Source organism: Ahaetulla prasina, chromosome 1 (assembly GCF_028640845.1).
Source record: "Ahaetulla prasina isolate Xishuangbanna chromosome 1, ASM2864084v1, whole genome shotgun sequence".
Classification (NCBI taxonomy): domain Eukaryota; kingdom Metazoa; phylum Chordata; class Lepidosauria; order Squamata; family Colubridae; genus Ahaetulla; species Ahaetulla prasina.
In genome coordinates, this window is record NC_080539.1 from 31,327,579 (window position 1) to 31,353,660 (window position 26,082).

At 43.1% G+C, this 26,082-nt stretch overlaps 1 protein-coding gene across 6 annotated transcripts in view; it reads right to left on the reverse strand.

Annotated features, from left to right (window-relative positions):
* Positions 1-26,082, reverse strand: part of EFR3B (EFR3 homolog B) — a 140,296-nt gene that overhangs the window by 98,926 nt on the left and 15,288 nt on the right. For 4 of the 6 annotated variants that reach the window (XM_058164743.1, XM_058164745.1, XM_058164747.1 and 1 more), the window contains exon 1: positions 5,873-6,091. The exons of 1 other annotated variant lie outside the window; for it this stretch is intronic. In XM_058164743.1, the coding sequence (XP_058020726.1) occupies positions 5,873-5,879 (7 nt within the window). In that variant the 5' untranslated portion in view covers positions 5,880-6,091. Of the gene's footprint in view, positions 1-5,872; positions 6,092-26,082 lie in introns of those variants that run through there. One more of the 6 variants, XM_058164744.1, reaches the window with a different exon arrangement.

Here is a 26,082-nt window from a genome sequence, read left to right on the forward strand (position 1 = left end):
GCTTTCTGTATGCAAAGGACATATTTGCTTACCTGTATAGATATTGATAAAAGCTGCATACTTCCTTATTACCACCTTCTTTGATGAATGACAAAGTTTCCTGTCTGTGTAAAACCCAGTTCTATTTTATGGCAGTCATACAGTATAGGCTCAGGCCTCGGAATATTTCTCTTTTATGTATCCATGACTGTATCTTTGGACTTTAAACCATTATTTAAACTCTCTCTTCCTCCTCTTTTATAGATAACTGGTCTCTTTTTTTTCAAGTGCAGCAAGTAAGTTGGCAAGGATGCACCACCCATTAAGGAAATGTTCCTCCATTTTCATATCCATCTTAACAAGGGTTAACAAATATGAGTTCAGGTAGCTGTGAGAATGGTAATCATTCTTGATTCATGCCATTGTTACGGATTAAAACAAAACAGGAAAATTGTGAAAAAAAGGAATATATATACCCCTTAAATTAATGGCCTAATCATGGAATTAAAAGTGGCTAATAAAATATAGAGCTAGGTGCTTCTGATCCAAGTCTGGTTAGCCTCATTAGACATAAAGACTTATGACTGAAGATTACAAGATGATGTTTTCACCAAAATAGAAGTTTCTAAATTCTCCTTTTTATATATTTAGACTTTAGAGGGCTCCTGTTCTATACAGGTTGGGTCAAATTGCAGAAAAATTTAATTTACTGTCCACCTCTTCTATAGGGGTCTCTACCTGATATAACTAGCACTTAGTCCTTCCATCTAGAAGAGAAATGGGGAAGAAAACATACTCCCAACTGCACTCCTAATCCTTTGCATCTTATGATGCAGCACTAACTGAGATGTTCCATCAGGGCTGCTTCCTTGGACAGATACTTCTGCCAAGTCATCTATAATTGAACGCTAGCCAGCTTTCAGCTGTGCAAACTTGCGTTTAATTAATACATAGACTGACACTCAACCCAGCTCAGTAGCTATATCTTCAAGCTATCTTCTAGGGACCCTGTGGGCTCCTCAGTGAGAAATCATAAATGATGAACAAGGAGCTTACTCGTTAATGTGACCTTTACCATACTTGTTCAGGGAGGACTAATAAAGGGCACTTTTCCAGATAATATGATGGCATAGCAAGCCTGATCAGAGAATGGTGCTTGTGTTCAATGCAAAATCTTTTGCAAAGAACACACAGCTGTTATAAGAGTTCCCAGTTTTGTTTTAAACATTTTGCATATCCAGGAAATCAAGTCAGCAGTTAATAAATTGAGCTGGGTAAACAATACAATGCTTAGTAAATCAAGACTGTATCAACAAGGAAGTAAAAAGGTCTTGATGCAGCAGAGAAAAATTCTACAAGATGAGTAGCAATCCATCAAAAACTGGACATTTCTTACTGAACAGCTCAGCCATCTCAAGGCAAAGGGATAAGGCAATTTCTCTGCTAAAGGCAGCAATGGAAAACATGCACTTAATGATAGAGATGAAGGGTAGTGTCATTAAGTTACTGAACAGGGCTCAGAAAAACCGAGGTTCAAATTTTGACTTGATCATAAACCTCACAGCCAGTCACTATTGCTTACTCCAACTTAACAAGTAAGTTGGAGTAAGCAATAGTGACTGGCTGTGAGGTTTGGAGGAGACAATCTGAGATCCCCTTGGACTCCTAATGAAAAATAAGCATAAATGCTATAAATATGCACATTAATCAAAGACGAGTAGAAAAAGGCTTTTATTCTTTGCAACTTCTGCAAGCGTCTATTTTGATGCTTTGTCAACAACTGCTGGATACCCTATTGGGCTTTTCTTCATCTCTGTTAAGCGCATAGGAAATGTACGTTTTTGAAATTTGACAAACCCACAGCTATCCATGCCAATTAATCCTTTTTATTTTCTTGGATACTAAGGCTTTCTCTTTTCAAATAGATTCTTCACCGTTTGTATACAACCTTTCCTCCGGAAAGGCAGCTGTCTCCCTAAAAATTAATTAGCATCATGTGAAAAGTTCTATTATCAAACACTAGCACAGTGAGCATCAGGGCATGTCCATGCCTGTATGGTCTCCCCTCAGCCTTTTCTTCACCTCCTCAGGAGAATCGTCAGCAAAGGATCATTAGGATTAGAAATACATCAGATTTCCCATTTTACTACCTGATCATGGCCACAGAAACTTGGCTGTTTAAACCCGTGTAGCAAATAAGTGAAACTGCCTACTGCAAGAAGCACAACTCATACTGCATATTTTAAATATCTAGCTCTGAAGAGTAAGAAAACAAGAGCAAGGACTAACCAGTGGTTCTGCAAGAATCACTCAGAAACAGACCAAATCCCCATCTTGCTAAGGAAAGCCCAAGACAACGGATGTCAACACAAGCTGATTATACCCACTCACCCCACAAAGAAAAGCTGTGAATGAGAAAGCTTGTGCGATACCAGGTTTCCAGCTCACCACTTCTGAAAATTTGGAGCCGGATGCTTTTTGATCACAATGTTCCTCTACCAGTTCTTTTTTGGGGGGTTCCTGGTTCAGGCAGGAACCCTGCAAGAAAAGCACCCTATCCAGAGCAGGAAATGACACAAATGTGCTTTTACCCTCGCTGATGCAAAAAAAACAGATGGGTACAAATTTAATAATCTCTTGTCACATTTTTAAATCTGGCATGTTCAACATTAAGGATCAACATTAATGGAAGGGATTTAGTGATCTACTTGACATGAACAGCCCTATAAGTGTAAGGATTTGTCTCTTGGGACCCTTGCCAAATCATTGGGCTTTTAACAGGGTTAAAAGGGGATAGAATCCATGCAAATTTAGAATTCTGTCAGAAAAGAGCCGAAGAGAAAGAAGAAACCAAGTCACAGACAAAACCTATACGTATTTTGTTTATTGGTACCTTTCACTGAACAGCTAAGAGCTTTGTAGGCATTTGAAGAGCAAAGAGCATTTGATAAAGATGTGCCCAATGAATCTAGATTTTCTAGAGAAAGCAGAATCTGTACTTTGCTCACCTATAAAGGTAAACCAGATTTTGGAGAATTCTGGCATACATTTCACACATTTTCTTCTTCTACATAGGTCTTTCTGTCAATAAAACTAAGCTCAAGCCGAAAAGTTAATCTTAGCATATTTTCTTAACTGAATGTCTGTCTCATGTCTCTTATAACAAGGGCCACCAATTCCCAAGCCATGGACTTGTATCGGTCCACAGCCTGTTAGGAATCGGGCCATGCAAACGGCGGGCAAGCGAGTGAAGTTTGGGATCAAGGTTGCACATAAAACCACCACCACCCCTCGGAAGTCATTTTTTTCCCCAAAATCAGTCCCTGGTGCCAGAAAAGTTCGGGACCCCTGCCTTATAAAATTGGTTTGTAAATCAGATTTGGGTTATATTTAAAAATAACTTTAATATTTTTTGTAAGATTTGCCACATATTTTTTATCATGCAGAAATGTCTACTGCAGCATGTGGAAAAATAATACCCAATATTTTCTTGTGCAATGACAGGGAAATTTTTCTCTTCTATAGCTATCTAAAGCTGCTGGTTCATGTCACCAAAGAAGAACCAGTAAATAAAAACATACCACAAAATCCAAACTATATAAATTGTAGTTATAAACCGACAAACTAACTACAGTAATTGAATCTGAATTGGAATTACTGTGAAAAAAACAGCAATATAATCACGCAGATCTTGAAAACTAGCCAATTTATTATCACATAAAATTTCATGGGTGGTACGGTATACTGTATTAGATAAAACAAAGTGGCTAATGATCTATAACACTTTCATGAAAATAAACTGCTTAAATTTAAAAATGTACAGGAGTCTTAGTTTTTCTGCAAGATACTAACATGGCTTTCTTTCTAGAATTTATAAACAAACTTTAAAGCCATACTGAAACTGGCCACAGAACAACTCTGTTGGGCTTAGTGTTTGCAAGGAGGAAACAGTTAAGAGTTTCAGTCAGCAGAACCCAGCTAGGTATGTGTTGACTATGGATGCACAATCAAGGATTGACTTTTGGCTTCAGAGTCAGTACTGGAATGGGCACAGCTGAGTGGGTTGAAAGGAATGGTTAAGGGGCAAAATAGCTAACTTAAGCTTTGAAGATGCTTCAAGTACACACTTCATTTCTTCAGAGTCCCCTTCCTTTAAACTGGGCTCTATTACTTGTCATGCCCAAGCAAAGCCTGGTGCCTGAGTTGATGGGAGATGGCACTCTTCTATGCTTAATGAATCCCTTCCACTACACCCCACTCCTGATGTTGTACCAACCAACAGTGGCAGCCACTGAATAGTATGCACCGCTACAAAGAGCAGCTCCATCTATACTGATTGTTGGAGCCTGCTAGTAGTTCTTACATATTCAGGATGAAGGGAATGTATAACCACAAGGGAGGGACAGAGTGGTTGGTACACTCCACTTCATTTGCTCACGGGTGTGTTCTATATATGCACACACCTGTAACTTGGACCTTCTAACATGCAGTTATCAAGCTTTTCCTGTACTCAAAACTTTCTACTATGCTCACGTCTCCTGCTTGCACCAACACAGTGCCAGCTGAGATACAGACTATCATTGCCCAGTAAAACTGCAGCTAGTGCACTACAGCAATCCAGGAGACTTAGATAACACAGAGCTTGTACAAGGGACAGGCAGGAGAAAAAGAGAGTAAGGTAAACACTTCCTCTGCAGCACATCAACCACAGTCATTCCATATAAATTGCAAGCTGTTTGATTAGCTATCAATGAAGCAAGTTGGCAGGATGAAGACCACAAAGAGAGGCTATATAGTCTTTGATGCTACTTTGCATCTCACTGGGCAGCTGTGTGTGTTTGTCGTCTATTCTGTTTGGCCCCAAAGTGTCAAGAGAGCTCTAATTTAGGTGTGTGCATGAGAAAGAGAGAAAACAAGACAGTAATTCTTTCCTTGGAAGGAAGCAATTTGGAGAAAGGGTTTCTAAGGTTGCTCAAAGGGGGTTCATGCAGGATTTCTTTCTTTCCAGAAGTGGCTAAGCCGTTTTTACATTTATGACCGTGGCTCACAAAGGGAATTCTCCTATGCACAAACAAACACAAAACACCTCCTGGCAGAGAAACTTTGCCAAGGTGGAGATCTTTGTGGTCAGACGGATATCATAAAGGACATGTCCCCCGGGCAGTAATGTTCAACACATGACACCTCAATTAAGAAACCGACTTCACATCTATCTTTTAGACCAATATTTTCTTTAAAAAAAAAATCACAGGAGAGGCAAAGGCTATTTTTTTTCCCGCTTCCCGAACAGTTTTCAGTTCTCAACCTCTGGCCTTTGCTGGAATAAGAAAGAAATACCCTTATTTCTCCGAGCGGCTCTCAGAAATAGAAAGGGACGCTTTCCCAAAACAGCCCGCTGCACTTTAGAATAAATAATATGAACTTGGCTCCCGAAACATCACTTGAGTCGTTTCCAGAATGAGACCGTCGGCGCCCGTAAAAACCCCACCAGAAGTCCACCGGCTACCCCCAACTCCTAACCACGCTCCCCTTTCAAAGGATGCCATGGAGCGCTGGGAAAGAAGCCAGGTCTCGCAGGCTCTCTGGAGAGCTCGTCAAGGCAAGTATCGGGACGGGGAAGGAGAAATCAATCTCTAAGCACGAAGACGTCTCCGGAACAAGCGGCTCTCGAAAATACCGTGCAGAAGGGAGTGCCTCCGACCGGGAAGGAAGGGGTCGGGAAGAGAAAAATAAGGGACCGGCGCGGCTCAAATGGCAAGAGGTAAAAAAAAAAAAGGGGGGGGGGTGGAAGAAAACCTTCCACCGGACCCAGCTAGGAAAATCCAAGCAGCCAGTACTGGGGGTGGGGGGAGGGGGAAAAGCGAAAGAAAACGGACGCCCCGTCCTCCCTTACCGTACATGGCTCAGCTGACCCTCTGCCGGCCGCCGGCCCGCTTTCCAAACTCAACCTCCGCGGCGCTCGCTTGCTCTGCCTCTGCGGCGCCTCTGGCGTTCATTCAGCCTTCGCGGCGCAGCCAAGAGTGGGCGGAACCAGCAGGGGGCATGAATGAAGCGACAAAGCACACGCAAGCGGCGGCGGCGGCGGCGGCACAATAGCGGCTCCTTAGCAGGCTGCGGCTAACGCTCCCTTTGCGCATGAGCGAGGGGGCTTAGGGTGGCGACCAAGCAGGAGGCGGTCCTTCCCCCCCCCCGCCTTTAGCTAGACACGCCCCCGCGAACCTGGGGCTGGGGGGCTGGGGTGGGGCGTCTGAAACGCTTGGAATACCGACTCGTTGTTCTTAATAACGCACGGGATCCGAAAGGTGCTTTTTTTCCCAACAGGCAATTGGACTTTCTGGTTTTTCTTTGAAGACGTTTCGCTTCTCATCCAAGAAGCTTCTTCAGCTCTTGACCGGAATAGCGGGGAATGGCTGAGCTGAAGAAGCTTCTTGGTAGAGAAGCGAAACGTCTTCAAAGAAAAACCAGAAAGTCCGGTTGCCTCTTGGAAAAAAAAAGCACCTTTGGGACAACCATCACCTGGCTGACTTGAGAATCTCCATAGACGACGCACGGGATGTTTTGCTGTGGTGGTGTGGTTAGGGGGAAGCCTTCTGTACCATGGTGAGGGGTGATGGGATTTGTAGTCCAAAAGGTTCGGTTGGTGCAGGGATAGGAAGAATTGGGTTTTGCAGATCAGAAGCCAAGAAGCGCTACAACAAGCAAAGGGATTTCAGTTGAATCCGCAAGGGACATATTCCGAGTTACTCGTCTTGGTTTGATTGGGTTTTTAAAAATATGATTAGTTTTGTTAACTAATGCTAACCCCATTTTTCAACCTCAGCAATTCTAAGATGCGTGGAGTGCAACTTCCAGAATTCTTCAGTCAGCATTCTATAAGGGACGTGCATAAGAGCACAAAAGTGCCTACCGTTCCTGTCCTATTGTTCTCTCTCATTATATCAAATTAACATAGTTATTGCATACTTTTGCTTATATATATATATTTCTTTTATGATGTGTTATTGTTCTATGTCAATGTTTGTGTATACTGTTGTGACAAAATGAAATAAAAAAAGTCCACATATCTTAAAAATTGAGAAACAATGGATATGTCTTTCCCCCCCCCCATTAAGCTCTGTCCTCAACTTGCTTCAAAGCATGTGATACCCATTGCCATTGTCATGGAGTTCATCCACTTTGCTGCTTGTCTTCTTCTCTTTCCTTCCACTGTCCTAAGCATCATGATGAATTCAGGGTTTTTGAGTCTTTGCATATATGTCCAAAATAGATAACTACAACTTAAGTCAGATTGCTTATTCTGTGACTGATTTGTTCTATTATCCATTTGTTTGCCTCCTTGGCTACCCATAGTATTTTCCTAGGTTTAACTTCCAGTACTAGAGGTTCTTATAAGCACAGCCAGCATATGTCTAAATTATCTTGAATGTTGACCTCCCTATTACACAGAATTTTTGTATACACTTTTTAATCTCCTTTGAATCATTTACTGTTGATACACTGATTTCCTTTAGCATGCTAATGCAAACCCCCTTATGAGTCTGGAGATCTTTCAAAAAGCTTTTATTGCTTTTCTGTTTTTTTCATCTCCCATGTCTTTAACAGATGTTGTCATAATGCTGCTTCTTGTCTCTTCCAAGAGGTCTCTGAAATCCTTAAGATCTTTCCTGTCTTTCTTGGCTTTGCTTTCTCTTGTCTTTTGGGCATTTTCCAAATTGTTCTAACATATAATTTATTTTGCTCTATTCATATTGGGCAGTCTCTTTTCACATTTCTTCTTTATGACTTATTTGATTTTACTCTGCAGCTCCTCTGGTTTCCTATTGGTGAGATTCAAAGCAGTTCCTTATGTTCTTCTTGAAATTGATGGTTATATATTCAATATCATATTGGCTTTGTTCTACTTCAGTTGGACAGTATGTGATCTGGTCTACAATTAGCCCCTGGCCACATTTGTTATGACTGGGCTCTTTCATCTTTAAGTACTAATAATATGGTCAATTTTATTTCTATATGCTCTGTCTGGTGGTGTCCATGTATATAGGCATTGTTTTGGTTGTTTGAAGAATGCATTGGGAAGGAAGAAATAACTGGTTTGGCAGAAATTGCTAAATTGTCCTCCTGCTTCATTTCCGTTCCCTAGAAATCAGTGTTTTTCCTCCTTGCTATTACCAACAAGTAACATATCTTGGTTGCATATTTTTCAAGTTTCAGGTTGAACTTGATCATAACACATATCAGTAGTTGGGTTATAATCTGGAATACTTGTCATATTAAAGAAGTGAATGCAAGAACCTTAATTTATATTTGTTGGTCATTGCACCTAAGGTACCTGCCTTTGCTATATTGTTCCTGACTATGGTAGCATTGCCATTATTTTTTTTGTTTTGGATTGGGAATTGTGTGTGTGTGTATGAGAGAGAGAGAGACAGAAAGAAAGAGGGAGGGAGGGAGGGGAGAGAGAGAGAGAGAGAGAGAGAGAGAGAGAGAGATATCCTAAATAAGTAGTATACATTAAGATTTTCTTACTGAAAAGTTCCCAAGCCTTTTCAATTTGCTAGTACCCAGGATGTCAATGTGTAGTTAATTTATTTCATCTTTCATCATGTTAAGCTTTCTCATGTTGATGCTTTTTACATGTTTTCACTATAATTCTGTTTTTGCAGCTTCAGATTTTCTTTGTGGTATTGTCAGCAACTAGAAGTCCAGACAGATTTAATCTAGTAGCATCGTAAGCACCATTAGTATTCAAAAAATCCTCGGTTCTTCCTTATCCCACCTGAGGGGCCATGTCCAGCATTGTATTGATAATCACTTTTTTTTTTGCCTGTCCGCATGATTTTCCTAGTAAAAGACAGGAGTAGTTTACCACTGTCTTCTCCTGTGCAGTTTGAATGGTTTCTTCTTTGTTGTCACTAAAGTGATAATCTGTCTCCAGCACCTTCCTCTATTGTGAAATTGAACAATATAAGGATTGCAATGAAATTGCAATGAAATATAAGGATTGCAATGAAAGGAATAATACAAGTAATGGCTGAAGCCCTCTTTCATTTCTCCACATGCATAGAATTTCATCTCACACTTGTCAGCATTTGTAAGGTTAGTGGCTGCTTAATAAAAATACCCTCTTTAACATTTTTCCAACTGCAGTTTCATCTGAAAAGCATGGCACTGTCTTAAACAAGTGTCAGTCATTGGGGAGAATGTGTTGCCATTAGCATACAGTATCATATTCATGCACCAGTTGAGATGTTTGCACCTGGCCTGCAAATGCAAATCAATGGAATGGATCTCCTGAAATATTTCAGGTCATGAAATGTCCCAAAATATTTTAAGTCTGTGTTCAGTATTTAACACACATCAAGTATTTTCATCCAGAAATATTTTCATACAAGCAATAAGCACTGTTTTTAGACAACCAAGGAAGTGGTTGTTCAAAGATCTGATAAAAATTTGGATTTAAGATAATGCCAGTGATTTCTCATTACAGAGAAAATCAAATATAAGGAAATAATGCTGCAGCAATTGTAGGAAGAAGTTGTGTATGTTATGTATCTTTAAATGTTTTGGCGGGAAACAAGCACGTTGCTGATTGGTTGAAGCCGCCGGTTAAACAGTATATAAGGAGAGGTTTTTCCCCAGCCAGGTTGCTGGGTTCACCCTATATTAAAGAGCTGTTGTCACTACCCTGGTCTCCAGCCTCGTTACTTCCCGAACTTAACACTGGCGACAAAGGTGGGATTTCGAGTCTAAGGAGCACCAGAACCGAGCTGAAGCACGGAAGAACCGAACCCAGCAAACCCAGGGCAGAAACGCGGAGATGGCCAGTTACACTCCGCCCGCGCCGTTTGACCCAGCCAGAGAGAAATGGGGAACGTACATGACCCGTTTCGAAAGCTTCCTAGAAGCAAACGAACTGCAAGGAGTTCCAGACAACCGCAAAAGGGCATATTTCTTGAGCCACTGCGGTCCCGAGGTCATTGACATCGCGGAAGCCCTGGCAGAGCCAACGCCGGTACAATCGGTATCGTGGCCAACTCTGCAAACCCTGCTAAAAAACCATTTCGCGCCAACGCCGTCCAAATACGTGCGGCGTTTTGAATTTGGAGAGCGCCGACAGCTAGAAGGCGAATCCATCAGCGACTACATGGCCGCCCTGCGAAAAGCCTCCAAAGACTGTGGGTACCGAGACCTGGACGAGGCGCTGCTAGAGCAACTCATCCGTGGGGTCAGAGACATGCATTTGCGGAGGCGGCTGCTATCAAAAAGCAATCTAACGCTGGCAAACGCCTGGACGAAGCCAGAGCGCATGAAATGTCCACCCAAGCGGCAGAGACCCTGCAAAGCCACTCACGCCAAGGCGAGCACAAAAGCAACCCCGTGCACCAAGAAGAGATCCAGACCGAATCAGACGGCGAGGATGAGGAAGGGTTTGTCGAACCGAGAAACGTGGCAAAGAAGACCGGGAGGAATGCGGAAGTTGCGGAGGACAACACCAGCGCCAACAATGCAAATTCAAGGACGCTACATGTCGGTGCGAGAAGAAGGGGCACCTGGCTCAAGTCTGTCGAGCTCCCCAACCTTCCCGCCGAAAATTCAAACCGACCAATCAGAGCGCGGGATCGGCCAGGCGACCCGTGATTGGCTCAAACAAAAAAGGCGCGAACTTGAATCGAACGACCGTGATCATAGGCCGCGCCGCAACCAAGGTGGAGAAGAAAATCTTCACCAAACCCAAAATAGAAGGAGTGCCGTGCCGACTAGAAGTGGACACCGGGTCAGCGATCACAATCATGTCCTGGGACACTCTTGCGAAAGCTTTACCAACAGTAGCAAAACGACACCTGCAAACACAACGGCTACGAGTCCACGACTATCAAGGGAATCGCATCCCTGTTCGAGGGACCACCTCCGTCCGAGTCGAGTACGGACCACACAAGAAGACCCTGCCCATCACGATCGTCGAAGGGACCCTGCCAAGTTTGTTGGGACTAGACTGGTTCCGTGCATTGGGCATGGGAGTGACTGGCATCTACCGAAGTGACATTAACCTTAAAGATGCACTCATGAGTGAATTCGAAGATGTGTTCAAGGACTGCCTGGGCAAGTACAAGGGGACCCCTATTTCGTTTAATCTAGACCCCCAGGTAGCCCCTATCCGGATAAAAGCAAGGAGGGTACCTTTTGCCCTTAAGCCCAAAATTGATAAGGAAATAGACAAGCTAATAAGGCAGGGGATACTGGTACCAGTCGACCATGCCAAATGGGAGACGCCAATCGTCACCCCGGTGAAACCAGATGGGTCAGTTAGAATCTGCGCTGATTACAAGGCAACGTTAAACAAAGCCTTGCAAAAGAGCGCTTACCCAGTTCCCGTAGTGCAACACTTGCTGCACTCTCTGGGACAAGGGCAAATTTTTGCTAAATTAGATTTAGCACAAGCCTATTAACAACTACCCGTAGACGCAACCACCGCCGAAGCCCAAACGATCGTGACTCATAGGGGGGCTTTCAAGTGTACCCGGTTACAGTTTGGGGTGAGTGTGGCACCAGGTCTATTTCAAAACTTAATGGAGCGACTTTTGCAAGGGCTCCCCGGAGTAGTCCCCTACTTCGATGATGTTTTGGTATCGGCAGAAAATATAGAGGAATTGGGGGAGCGATTGAGAAAAGTTTTGGGCATTTTCCGGTCAGCCGGTCTAAAGCTTAAAGTGAACAAATGCCAAATCGGGGTAGAATCCGTAGAATTCTTGGGCTACAGAATTGACAAAGAGGGAATTCACCCCACCGAGAGCAAGGTCAAAGCAATAAGAAAGGCTCCAGCGCCCAAAAACAAAACAGAGCTACAGGCTTTCCTGGGTTTAGTGAACTTTTACGCGGTTTTTTTAAAAAATAAGGCAACGATTGCCGAGCCGCTACATAAATTGTTGGGAAAGAATGCTGCATGGTCTTGGGGGAAGGCGGAAGCAAAGGCTTTCGAAGCAGTAAAAAACCTGCTCTCGAGCAATAGCTTGCTAATCCAGTATCACAGCAATTTGCCATTGGTTCTAGTTTGTGACGCTTCCCCTTACGGAGTGGGGGCAGTACTCAGCCACAGACTTCCAAATGGCACAGAAGCCCCAATAGCATTCTATTCAAGAACGATGTCCTCAACCGAGAGGAACTATAGCCAGTTGGACAAAGAAGCCCTAGCTATAGTGTCAGGGGTCAAGAAGTTTCATGAATACGTTTTTGGCAGAAACTTTGAAATTGTCACAGACACAGACCCCTGTTAGGGTTATTGGCTGGCGACCGCCCAACGCCGGTGGCACTCTCACCCCGATTAACCAGATGGACTATCTTTTTGGCCGCCTACTCCTACAAACTGCTGCATCGACCAGGAAAGGAGTTGGGGCATGCAGACGCATTAAGCAGATGCCCCCTACCAGGGGCAATCGAGGACCCCACCCCGGGGACGCCCGTACTATTAATTGACTCTCTGGACTCTGGCCCAGTCACATCTAAGGAAGTGGCTCGGGCATCTTACCGGGACGTTATCTTGAGAACTGTACTTGGTTGGGTACAAAGAGGGTGGCCCGCTGCGCCGGACGAGCGTTTTAAGGAGTTTGTAAAAAAGCGTGGGGAGCTATCAGCTCAAGGGGGGTGCCTGCTATGGGGGGATCGAGTGGTGATCCTGGAGAAATTGAGGGCAAAGGTATTGGACCTCCTCCACGAGGGCCACCCAGGGATCGTAAGGATGAAGGGGTTGGCGAGAAGCTATGTGTGGTGGCCCCTAATGGACTCAGAAATTGCTGAGAAGGTAGGGAAATGCCTGGCCTGTCAGGAATCCAGACCACTACCCCCAACAGCCCCAGTCAGGGAATGGGAAAAACCCCAAGGGCCCTGGTCGAGAATCCACATTGATTTTGCTGGCCCCTTCCACGGCCAAACCTTCCTAGTGGTAGTCGACGCCTTCTCTAAATGGCTGGAAATCATTCTCATGAGATCCATGACAGCCGAGGCGGTAATCGCAGCCCTACGGCACCTATTTGCAACCCACGGGCTGCCCGACACGCTAGTATCCGATAACGGCCCGCAATTCACGGCAACCCAGTTTGAGGAATACTTGGCAGATGAGGGCATCCGACATGCCCTCTCTGCGCCCTTCCACCCTGCGTCGAATGGCCTTGCAGAGCGTTCTGTCCGGAGCGCTAAAGAGGCATTGTCCAGACTCAAGCCAGGCGACTGGCAAACAAAGATAGATTTCTTTCTGGCCGTTCAGCATAGAACCCCCAGCACTGCAAAAGGCAGAAGCCCAGCCGAATTATTGATGGGACGGAAGCTCCGGTGCCCACTCGACCGTTTAAACCCCCACTACACACCAGAGGGTTACAAGGGGGAACTGGAAAAAACTAGAGAAATGGGCATAGGTGACCGAGTGTGGGCCCGCAACTATGGGGACGGCCCAAGTTGGCTGGCAGGGCAAATCATAAAAGCAACCGGTCCAAAGTCATACTTAGTTGAGTTACAAGACAACCGAGTATGGAGGCGCCACATAGATCAAATAAGAAAACGAATAGCCGAACATTCCGAGCTAAATGAAACAGACAATGACCACACATTATTTGAACCAACAGCTGACCGTAACCCGGGAGAGGCGCAAGACTTAGCTGAGTCCCAGGAGGTCCAGCGACGCCATCAGGTTCCCCTTGGAAACAGCAGGGACGACTCTGCAAGTAATCCAAGGCCGGATGGCCTAGAAAAAGAGTCTGCAAGTAATCCAGGGCCGGATGGCCTAGCAAAAGAGCTGGGAGGAGCAAACAGCCCCTCCGACCAGCTCAACCCACTCCCAAGGTCTGAACCGCGCAGGTCCGAAAGAATCAGGAGACGCCCAGGTTATTTGCGTGACTACGTCGAAAAATAACATGTAAATAATATGTAAATATAGGTAAAGTGTTTTCTGGGAGGGGAGGAGTGTTATGTATCTTTAAATGTTTTGGCGGGAAACAAGCACGTTGCTGATTGGTTGAAGCCGCCGGTTAAACAGTATATAAGGAGAGGTTTTTCCCCAGCCAGGTTGCTGGGTTCACCCTATATTAAAGAGCTGTTGTCACTACCCTGGTCTCCAGCCTCGTTACTTCCCGAACTTAACAGTGTACACCAGAGATACTCAATTTGGGAATATCCTCCTGTTGGGGATATAAAGAAATTCCAAGTGGGAGAAAGGATGTGAAGTGCTTAGCAAAATTGTCAGTTAAAAAAATATTGGGATTTTCAGATGAAGATCTAATGAACTGGGATGTAGCAGGAAAGTTGAGGATGGAAGCGTGAACTGATTGGATGATCAGGAATGATTGGACTTCTGGGGAAGCCATGGTGAATTGAAGACAGCTCTTCAAAAGTTGAGCTGACGACTGTGGCAAAGATCAAAGAACCAGTGAGTAGACTGGTTCCTTGGAACTTCTCTGGATAAGAGGATGGGAGATCACCAACATGTGCCCGGAATGGCTTCTCCTCATCAGGAGACCACAGGACAATGGTTTTCTGCAGGTTTGAGGATGAAGAGATAACAAGATTAGCCATCTTGTTGGCTTAAATTTTTAAATTTTAATATCAATTTTAACTGGGGTTGAATTAATTTATATGAATTTTAAGGATTTTTAGGTTTAAACGTTTTAAATTTCGGCCAATTATATAATACGTTTTTTAATTTTTGTTTTAATTGTATACTGTTATTGTTTTATATCGGCTGTAAACCGCCCTGAGTCCTTTGGGAGAAGGGCGGTATAAAAATCAAATAAATAAATAAATAAATAAATAAATAAATAAATAAATAAATAAATAAATAAATAAATAAATAAATAAATAAATAAATAAATAAATCTTGTTTGCAATTGTGGCACAGCCTTTTAAAGGACACTTAATTTAGAAATCTTATTTTTACACTCACTTTCAGAAATTGCTCATTAAGTTATTAGAGACCTTTGTAATGTCATGTTTGAAAATGTTGGATGAGCCTTCAGTCTTGAACAAAAGAACATGTTAATCATAAACGTAAGAATTTAAAGAATCTAAAACAGCTAAACAAGATTTTGATTTTAGAATGTTATAGGGTCCAGATAAAATAAGAATATTGAAAATTTTACGATAAGATTTTGGAAGGAGTTGTGGGTGCTTCATTTTTGGGGATTTTAAAGAAGAAATTGGACAACCATTTATCTGAAATGATATGTTTCCTGCTTCAGCGGAGGTTTGGACTAGAAGACCTCTAAGGTCCCTTCCAGCGCTGTTATTCTGTTCTGTTCTTTTGTATATTCTATTGTCTTTCTAGCCACCTTTCTTCATAAACAAGCAATACCTGTCTTATGATTATTTTGGCAGCACTTTTTTAAAAAAAAAAAATATTTTTGGGAGGTCACAACCAGAACGGTCACACATCCATACAGTACTGGTTGGCTTTACAAAACATTTTAAAGTTGATTTAGCATGCGTTCTGAGATTGCAAAAGTAACACAATAAGGATTGCTCAATGCATGTTTTATATTGACTGGCTGTTGGCCCTGTAAGGTAACGACTGAGAAACAGACACCATGCAGACCTAAAGCTACTTTTATTACAACAGCCATTATAACAGAATCTTGCAAATCTAAAGGTGCTTCCCTTTTTCTCTCTCTCTTACCTGCCTGTGAATTTTGGGACAGGATATCTGAGGCTTTTTTGATAAATTACTTTTTTGATCTAGACTCAGGCCACATTTATGTGATCATTGTCTTACTAATCTTCCCTCTGTCCTTCAAGGCCACTCTCTGTACCCATTATCCTCCATGCTCACTCACTCATCTTTCCATGCCACTCACTGGCATGGGGGGAAAAAAGAAAACTAATGGAAGAGAGACAGAGTATTATAAAACGAATGGCTATTATCTTAAATAAGAACACTGCATTGTACTAAAATGTTTTGATGTACATTCTATTTGTGGTTTAATACAGCAGCATCACTTCTAAGTTAACAATGCATTTCCCAAGCTGGCAAAATCCCTCTTGTTGCAGCAAATAGACCATTAAGTCCTATTTACCCAAGTTTTGTCTGAGTTCACAGTCTCAACACTCTGCCACCTAAAGTCGTATATGACTAGCAAGAATAGGATTTATTGTGACTAAAAGGACAATTCATCTCAGTGGAGGGAGGGAGGCACTGGACTCCCAGGATTACAAACTCAGTCCCTCATGCTGACACCATAACTGCAGGCATCTGCAGTGCAGATAGATGTAATGGACATAATTGTCAATATGAGAATGCCTTCTTGTCACAAGCAAAAAGATAAGAGGGGTTATGGCCCCATGATGGAGGACCGCCTTTTATATACATGTACGGGTTCAATGCCTGGCTTACCTATCAAAAGGGATCACAAAAGCAAAACTGTTGAGAAAAGAAAATCCATTATCATCTACCCAAGGTTAGCTGTCATGACTGGGAATGGTGGTAGCTGACAAACATATCTCCAAAACGTTTATATAATGTTCACAAGGTTCTTACTAGAACTTCTACTGTAGATCTATCAGTGTATGGGCTGCAAAACTCCAGGGGGGCCATTAAACGACCGCAAAAAAATTAAATATCCTGTTTCTTGTTCTTAACTATTTAGAGATCATAGGAATGTTTGCAGTGCAAACATGGTCACCTAACTTTTATGGGCATTAGTAGGGGCCAGTATAAATCTAAGGACTATATACAAGTGAGATGAGAGACAAAAGATCATATTAATACCTAAGGGTAAATCTTATTAGTAATTAAATTAAATAATCAAGGCTATGGTTTTCCCAGTTGCAATGTATGGCTGTGAAGGCTGGACCATAAGAAAGGCTGAGCGCCAAAGAATTGAGGCCTTTGAACTCTGGTGCTGGAGAAGACTCCTGCGAGTCCCTTGGACTGCAAGGCGAACAAACAAGTCAGTCCTAGAGGAGATCAACCCTGACTGCTCCTTAGAAGGTCAGATCCTGAAGATGAAGCTCAAATACTTTGGCCACCTAATGAGAAGGAAGGACTCACTGGAGAAGAGCCTAATGCTGGGAAAGATTGAGGGCAAAAGAAGAAGGGGATGACAGAGAATGAGGTGGCTGGATGGAGTCACTGAATCAGTCAGTGTGAGCTTAAATGGACTCCAGAAGATGGTAGAGGACAGGAAGACCTGGAGGAACGTTGTCCATGGGTTTGCAATGGGTCAGACATGACTTTGCAACTAAACAACAAAATTAAATGTACAATCTTATTCAATCTTAATTTATCCAGGAGCAACTTCACCGAATTAAATGTATTTAGCTAAAACAGCTATCTCTGTTTCTGGTTGTTTGATAAATGTGTTTTACAGTCCCTGGCATTTCAGAACAGATTAAAAAGATAAACATGGGATTCAGTGCCAGTTAAAACAGAGGAATCAGCTAGACCAGAAGTGTAAAGAACTTAGGGGAATGAGGCTGTATGCTGTTTGCCAGAATCCGTTTTGAAGCCCACAGAGCCCCCTCTCATGATGTAGAGCCAAAGATAAATTCCACCCTTTCCATGGACTGGCTGTTAAGTTTGTGGGTATGGTCCTTAACACGTCATTCAAAGCCTGGTATGGTCTCAAGATCAGCATGGATTCTGCAACCTTAGCTCAGTGGAGAGTGATTTCTTGTAGTTCCATCGTGTACAAATAGAGTCTAGGGCCATGATGGCGAACCTATGGCACGCGTGGCTCAGGTGCCATGTGGAGCCATATCTGTGGGCACGTGAGCGTTGCCCTAGCTCTGCTGGCCAGCTGATTTTTGAGCCTTTCGGGCCCACCAGAAGTTGGGAAATGGGCCATCTCCGGCCTCCGTGGGGCCTCCATGGGGGTGGGGAAGGCAGTTTTCGCCCTCTCCAGGCTCGTAGAAAGCCTCTGGAGCCTGGGCAAGGCGAAAAACGGGCCTACCGGGCCCACTGCCATCACGTGCCAAAAACGGGGGGAGCGCAGGGGCGGTTGCACGCACGTGTGGGGGGCAGGGGGCATTGAATTATGGGTGTGTGCATGCACGCTCATGCCTCCCAGCACTCTCCCCACTTTTGGCACGCGACGGCAAAAAGGTTAGCCATCACTGGTCTAGGGCCTCAGTTTAGCTTCAGAGTCTCTCCCATCTGCCTTTTTGGCCCTATTTGCATTCCCCTTTAAGAGATTTGATTGTCATTTAGGAGCAAATACGTAGAGCCCTTCTTAATGTTTCTTATTCATTTTTTTCTGTTTTGATTGTATCTTCTCCGTCAGCCATAGGTAAGCTCTTAATAGAGCATGTGTTATTGGCCACATCACAGAAAAAAAAATGAATACAGTTCAGCCTTGCATCACAGGACTACAACTCTTTGATTTCAAATCTAACACAGACGTAAACTTGCTTGATTTTCTTAAGTGAATTTCTCAGTTTCCCCTTTGCAAGTAGGGATTTGTACTAAGATAGTAATAATAATACTATGAACTTATCTTACTAGTTTGTTTACCAGGATTCTTGGCCTCAGCTGCTTGAACACTCTCTAAGAATGTGAATGGGTATTCTTAAAATTCCATGGAAGATACAGCTCGAAAAGGGATGTACTTTTCTGGAAATAGGGAAGCTCACGTCTCTCTGTGTGCAGCCTCCGTGTGGTTGAAGGAGTTTGATGTTTGTGTTTATATATAAGCTGAAACTACCAAGAACCATTACTTCCACTACTGATGACAAGACAGAAATTCCCAAGATGGCATTTTTCGCTGGTGTTTGCATACAATTTCCATCATTCTGAAATGGCTGTCCCAGAGGATTTGATGGAAATAACTTTTCCATCACCATGCACCAAAGATTTTTTCCACTTTGTATTGAATGGGGATTGCAGGTGCGGGGGCGGGGGGGGGGGAGAAGTGAGATGAACACCTTTTCCCTGTTTATTCTTTTCTACAACCTTGAGCGAAGGAGACTCTACCAATTTTGTCAGCAAAAGCAGAGAAGAAATATTGCCAAGAGAAGGTACTTGGTTCCAGTGGCAGCCTCCTTGTTGAATTAATTAAGCAAATGCCACCTGGTTTCCCAGGTTAAGCCACCAGAGGAGTCCATGCAAATGCAAACAAGTCATTGAGCCAGAAAATGAAGAAAGTGGGGAGGAACCACGGTAGCATCAATAACAGCAGCAGGATCTGCTTCTGAGCAGTTGGTGGGGCAGGGATCTCTGGGGCTCGATTTCCATTGTTTGCGGATTCCTGTGTTCCTCCAGGCTATTTTTGGTCTGAATGTGAAACAGCAAGCAAGAGGTGTGCATTTGGGGAGCAGGCGATGCTGGCACAAATGTTCTGAAGCGAGATTAAAATGGAGAAGGTGTTGAGTCTGAAGGGCTATTTCTCAATGTATACATTTCAGCCTCCCTCCCTCTCCCCCAAATACCAAGCGACTTTGTCAGTACCAGTAATAGCTGTTGCTGCTGCAGTCCCTTTGGATGGACTGCAGTAGTTCCACATAATTTCTGTGGGCCAAGGACATCTTTAGAAAAAGAAGGCTCTCAGAACTTGGCATCCTTAAATCCTTGAGTAATTATTAGGATGCCTGGTTAGGCTGTTCCAGAGAACAGAGAAGAGTGCCAAAAGCCTTTCAAGGGGGAGAATGAAACAGCATAGAACAGCCTGAGCAGGCAGGCAGGCAGGCAAAAACAAGTTAAGTACAGAGAGCAGTAAATACTGATGCTGTCAACTGGGGAAAATGGGGAGGGGGGTTGACAAATGAAGTCCAGGGATTTTATTCTCACATATGTGGATGTGGATGTATGTGTATAAGACAGCATTGTCTTCTGGTTCTGTTTGTAGAAGACAACTTTGAATCAGGTTTGTCTAGCATCAGGCAGCAGAGCATAAACCAAGGAGCTGCAGGTTCTGCAGGATCTCGGAGAGCTCCCATGGAAGGTAGATGTTGCAACATCTGCCCAACTAAATACTGTAGGATACTGTCTAATAATCTATAGTGATGTGTTCTGTGAGGACCTCCATAGGGGGTTTGCTCAAGAAACCATCATGATGTGATCTTACGGGTGTATGGAATAGAAAATAAGTCATCTCTGTTTCAAGGGGCCCACTTTCTAGACCAGTGATTCCCAAAGTGTGAGCCGCGGCTCCCCAGGGAGCCGCGCTATCGTCATAAGGGCGCCGCGAAGAAGCAGCGTCTGCTCCATACGCGGTGTTGCGAGATCTCAGATGCACAAAGCCGGACACGGCCGCAGCGACCGGGACTCGTACACCGCAACTTGGGATAACTCTAAAAGCCAAGGGACCTTTGCGCAGCCACACTCACACCCTCCGCGGGGCAGGCCACAGCAGGTAGGAAGACGGCAGCTGCCGCCGCCGGACTAAAGGAGAAGCGCGAGCGCCGGCTTCGCCCGCCCGTTTGAATCCAGCGCCTGCCCAGACGACGGACTAAAGGAGAAGCGCGAGCGCCGGCTTCTCCCGCCCGTTTGAATCCAGCGCCTGCCCAGACGACGGACTAAAGGAGAAGCGCGAGCGCCGGCTTCTCCCGCCCGTTTGAATCCAGCGCCTGCCCAGACGACGGACTAAAGGAGAAGCGCGAGCGCCGGCTTCGCCCGCCCGTTTGAATCCAGCGCCTGCCCTGACATGCTGTTCAACATGGCTGCGGCCATCACGCTCGATGGCATCGGGAAAGAGGGGTTGTGCAGAAAATAGTAAAACTATTTTGTTGGTTCCTCCCAGGTGAGTCAGGCTGGAGGCGAGAACAGTCACCTCTTTTACAAGGCGGAGATTTGAGGGAACAAGGGGATCGTGAGAGGTCAAACTCCGAGACAAAAATTAAAAAAAAAATCGGATGTACCTATTAAGGGAGCCGCGGAAAAAATCCGAAGTGTTATGGGAGCCGCAAACCAAAAAAGATTGGGAACCTCTGTTCTAGACTATTGTGCCCAGGGGTTAATCCAACAGGTTCTGACAGGTTCTGGAGAACCGGTAGTGGAATTTTTGAGCAGTTCAGAGAACCGGTAAATACCACCTCTGGCTGGCCCCAGAGTGGGGTAGGAATGGAGATTTTGTAATATCCTTCTCCAGGAGTGGGGAGGAATGGAGATTTTGCAGTATCCTTCCCCTGCCACTCCCACCAAGCCCCTCCCACCAAGCCACACCACGCCCACCACGCCACGCCCACAGAACCGGTAGTAAAAAAACTTTGGATTTCACCACTAATTCTGCCCTCAGACTTAACCACCTGGATTATTCCTTTCTGGCATTATTTCATGTAAAAGGGCTTGTTATGTCTAAATTAGATTGGGGAGCCTTCATGTATTGTTATTGCATCTTATCTTTTGAAATTGTTTTTGTTGTTGTACATTTTTCAGAATCTTAGGATAGAAATAAATGGCCAAAGAGCCATTTCTTCCTGGATTCATCCAACATGCTAAATGTTAGATTTTTTTTCATCATGTGTTTACATAAGATCTTATGTAAGTCATATGATGGCTTAAGAGGAGGGCCTTGTTCATAAAACATGCTAAAAGAATGCCAAAATAATGGTTAAACTGCCAGAAAGTTATCCACTTAAACCAAACCTAGCTTGAACTGCTCGGTAATATGCATCCCATTCTTTTCTGTTCTTGAGCTCATGTTAGCTTTTCAGACAGATAGGAATCCCAGGAATGCTATTTTATTGTCTCAGGATATAATAACAGAATTTTGAAAGCATATCCATGTTTGCCCTAAAGGTAAAGGTTCCCCTTGCACATATGTGCTAGCCGTTCCTGACTCTAGGTGGCAGTGCTCATCTCCGTTTCAAAGCTGAAGAGCTAGCATTGTCCGATGACATCTCCGTGGTTATGTGACCGACATGACTAAATACCAAAGGCACATGGAACACGTTACCTTCCCACCAAAGATGGTCCCTATTTTTCTACTTGGTTTTTACGTGCTTTCGAACTGCTAGGTTGGCAAAAGCTGGGAGAAGTAACAGGAGCTCACCCCATTACGCAGCACTAGGGATTCGAACCACTGAACTGCCAACCTTTCAATTGACAAGCTCAGCATCTTAGCCACTGAGCCATCGCATCCCTTTATGTTTGCCCTATCTTACAGTAAATAAAATCAAGGTGGGGTCATTTTGAGTTTCTTTCTGATGCTTCTTTTTAACTGTGGACTGTCCAGTCTATTAATAATTGCGTGTTCCTCCCCACTCCCCATTAATGGTTCCCATATATTCTCCAAGGTCAGTTTTACACATATTAAGAATCTGACTCATGTAGAACTCTAAACACTTGATCTGGTTTCTGTCACTAGGCAGATGTGATCTGAGTGGATGAAATATTGAAATCTATCCCTTATCATAGTCAGATCACCATCTGATTGCTTTAGAAGGAAACAGAGCCACCAACTTGCATAGAGAGAAGACATCTATGCAATCAATCTATCCTAGGCATCTAGTAGAACTACTGAGTTTCCAGAGAGCTTTTGTGGCTCTGGTGGGCAATTCTTTAGAGAGTCTTGTCACGTCTTGGGGTGAAAGGGAGGCTGTGGTCTTGGAGAGAATTGCTCCTGAGTAATCTCTCCCTGCTGGGTAATTCAAGGAAAGCTGTTTGTTTCCTGAAGAGCTCCAGGAAGTGAAGTGGCAGATGAGAGCGGTAGAGCGCTGCTGGTAGAAAACAAATAGTGAACCTGATGATTGCACATATTAGAATATACAGTATGTTTGAACTTCATGTTCCTGGAAAATACCCAGCACTTTGTTCACTTGCTAACAAACATGCCATGGCAAAGTACCTACTTTGCATGCAGAATGATCTAAGAAAGCAGGACTAGCAAAACATCTTTTGTAAAGTGACCTTGACTAGTTGCTGCTAGTTGGAGGTGATGCTTCTAGAAGAGATGATTTAGCAGCTTTGTCTGTCATTTTTCTTTTTGCTCCTTTGCTCCTGTGAAGGCTAGAACCTGAACCTTTACTGTAAAACAAAGAGAAATGTTTCCTACACATTATCTTGTGGATTTAATTAATTATTATGATTTACACACACACACACACACACACACACACATGCACCCATGACATAATTCTTATCTGGTATGAACACTCGAAGATATCAACTTCGGCAGGTCCAAGTGGCATCTGCTTTAAATGGCAGATATAGTGTAAATAGGAGTCTTTTCCAGTCTTCTAACCTGAGCAGTATAATGTCAAAATTCCAGGATTCCTGAAGAAGCAAAATGCATGGTGAGGCAGAAAATTATGGTCCTTTCAGAACTAGCTTGGCCAGCATAACCCTCAAGTCTACACCTATGGCCATTATTGGTAATACAATGTGCCAATTTGAATTAATTAAACGTTACAGGGGAAATCATATTCACAAAGTGGACTCATTTCCTCTGCCTATGGACAGTTCTCATCCCCACAGCAATAGCACTTAGATTTGTATACCACTTCACAGTTCTTTACAGCCTTCTCTAAGCGGTTTACAGAGTTAGCATATTGCCCCCAATAATCTGAGTTCTCATTTTACTGACATCGGAAGGATAAAAAGCTGAGTCAACCTTGAGCCAGTGAGAATCGAATTGCCAAACTGCAGTCAGCCAGCAGTCAGCAGAAGTAGCCTGCAGTACTGCATTCTAACCACAGCTCATAGAAAAGGAATTAAACTGTAAAATTATAATACTCTATTTTCTCAATAACCACAGCAACACCAACTGTGCTCAAAACTTCATTGAGATTCATTAATGGTAATGATGGCTATCTGTTTTAAGATAGTGCGATCTGGAACTGAAAGTCCTGAATGGATTAGAGAATATTATATTTAAGAAAAATTAAAACCTACAGAAATAAAGATGTGCACCATTAAACAGGAACCTTTTTGTGTTGTTTTCTGCCAAACAAGAGGATACTAATTTATGTTATAACAAACGTTTCCCCATCCTGGTATCTTACAGTTGTTCTTGAATAAAACTTCTATCTTTTGCCTACATGAGGATCATGATAGCAGGGCAAACAATCATTTTAGTGTGCAGTTTCTTTCCTTTTCTATTTGTTATTTCCCCAGATCTCCACCTGATACTGAAAGAGGCTGATGCTCATCAATGTAATGAAAACAGCACTAAAGAAGAAAATCGATTCTTTTGTTTCCTCAGCTAAAAGAAGCTAGAATAGATCTCATGCTTGAGTTTAGCCAAGAGACGATGCTTACCCAAAATGTGACAAGATTACTAAGCATATATGGTCAAAAAGAAAATCTAGGTCTGATCACTGATCTGAGAATGATCTCTAGACTACATCAGTACAGTTTTTGACACCATCAACAACAAACACAACTTATAAACATTTCCTTCCTAATATGTCCTTTGAACCTGGCATGAGGATTATTGGTTCTATTCCAGTTACCAAAAGATATTTCAGATCCAGAAAAAAATCTGTTTCTTATTGTAAGTACACATGTATTGGACTGAGATTCTATCTTGCAGTTGGTTTCAGCTGGTAGATCAGGAGGTGCTAGTAACAAACAAAACAGATGCTACAAAGCTGTACTTTACCCATAGAGTCAAAGAGGGCTCACCACTCCAATTAGTTTGGTTGTAACCTTGATTTCCCTCTAGCCATTATTTATGTCTATCACTCAGAATATATTCTGTAGTATAATCCCTTTAGAATTATACAAAGAGTATGTAATTGATATCTTGCCCACCCAGGTTAATGGAGCGGACAAGGCAGGCCAGTCACGTGGAGTGAACTGTGTCAGGGAGGTGTCAAAAGTGGCATTTGTGAACAGATGTTGTCAGTTGCCTTGTCTGACTGATTGCATTGAATAAGTTCCTCATTTGTATTATAAAGCAGCAATGAATGATGACTCAGGCGGCTTCCTTTCAGAGCTATTGATCAGTCAATTAAAACCAGACTTTTGATAAAATCTTTTATCTGATTTCCCTTGAAATTGAGGGAATATAGAGCTAATGAAATAAATTCAAATATATGTCTGCCCCAAGACCCCATGGTCTTTGTCTTCCTTCTAGTTCAAAATGGATTAGGGAAATAATTAAAAAATGGGGTACAAATATCTATGAGAACTTTAAGAGCAAAACAACTCTTCTAAAGAATTAAACCCTCCCCTAAAGAATTCCCCTAAAGTTTGATGTAAGATGGAAGTGGGTTAGATGAGAAGTTCAGTGATTGTAATCAAATGTACCAGAGATTAGATTGTGAGATAAAAAGTGAATGCTGGGTTCCAGTGACGTCACCGCTCCTGCTGGGTGCTCTAACAGAGCACTCCGTGTTAGAAGATTGTAAAAGTCAGTGAAACAGAAAAAAAAAATCACTGTTCACTGAGCTTAGCATACCCTTTGGGCAAAAGAGGGTTATCAGAGTTGTGGGAAAGTGGCAGGTCTGACGGGGTTTGCTCTTAAGAGCGAATTTTCCTGGATTTATGACCCCACCGAATTCCACTCCCTCCAACTTCAACACGCTCCTGTTTTTATCAGGAAAAAGGAGTGGGAGAGTCGCTTCTGCTCAAAAGGACTTATTAAATTGATTGATCTTCTAAGCAGACGGGAATTTCACAAGCGTTCGATCTTTGATGTAGAATCAGCACGGCAAGTACCGACTCCCTTTCTGAAACCTGAAACCTTTCTTTGTCTTTGATTAATTGACTTTTAAAATGGCGTCTGAAAGTGAAAGTAAAAATTTTTTAGTACGATAAAGTAGCGTTATTTGTGGATTGTTACAAACGGAGTTTTTTTTATACTGAAAGGAGGGAAGGAAAGTTGTTAAGTTTAAATTCCTGATTCTTTTGAAGACAGAATGGCAGCTAAACCTTTAAAGCCTTCTGGAAGAAGGGGATCTGAACCAAGTCTTGAGGAAATATTGAAAGAACAATTAAAACTTTCTGAAGATAGGCAAAAAGAGATGATGGAGAATTTTAATGCAAAAATAAGAGAAGATATTCTCATGGCAGTTCAAGGACTGAGTAAAAAAATTGAGGGATTGGAAGTGGAAATGCAACAGATCTCTCAGTCAAATAAGCATTTAGAAGACAAAATGAAAGGTGTTCAGAAAAAAGTGGATCAAAATGAAGATCAGGTTGTGATATTACAATATAAACTTATGGAAGGAGTTCTTAGAATTCGTGGT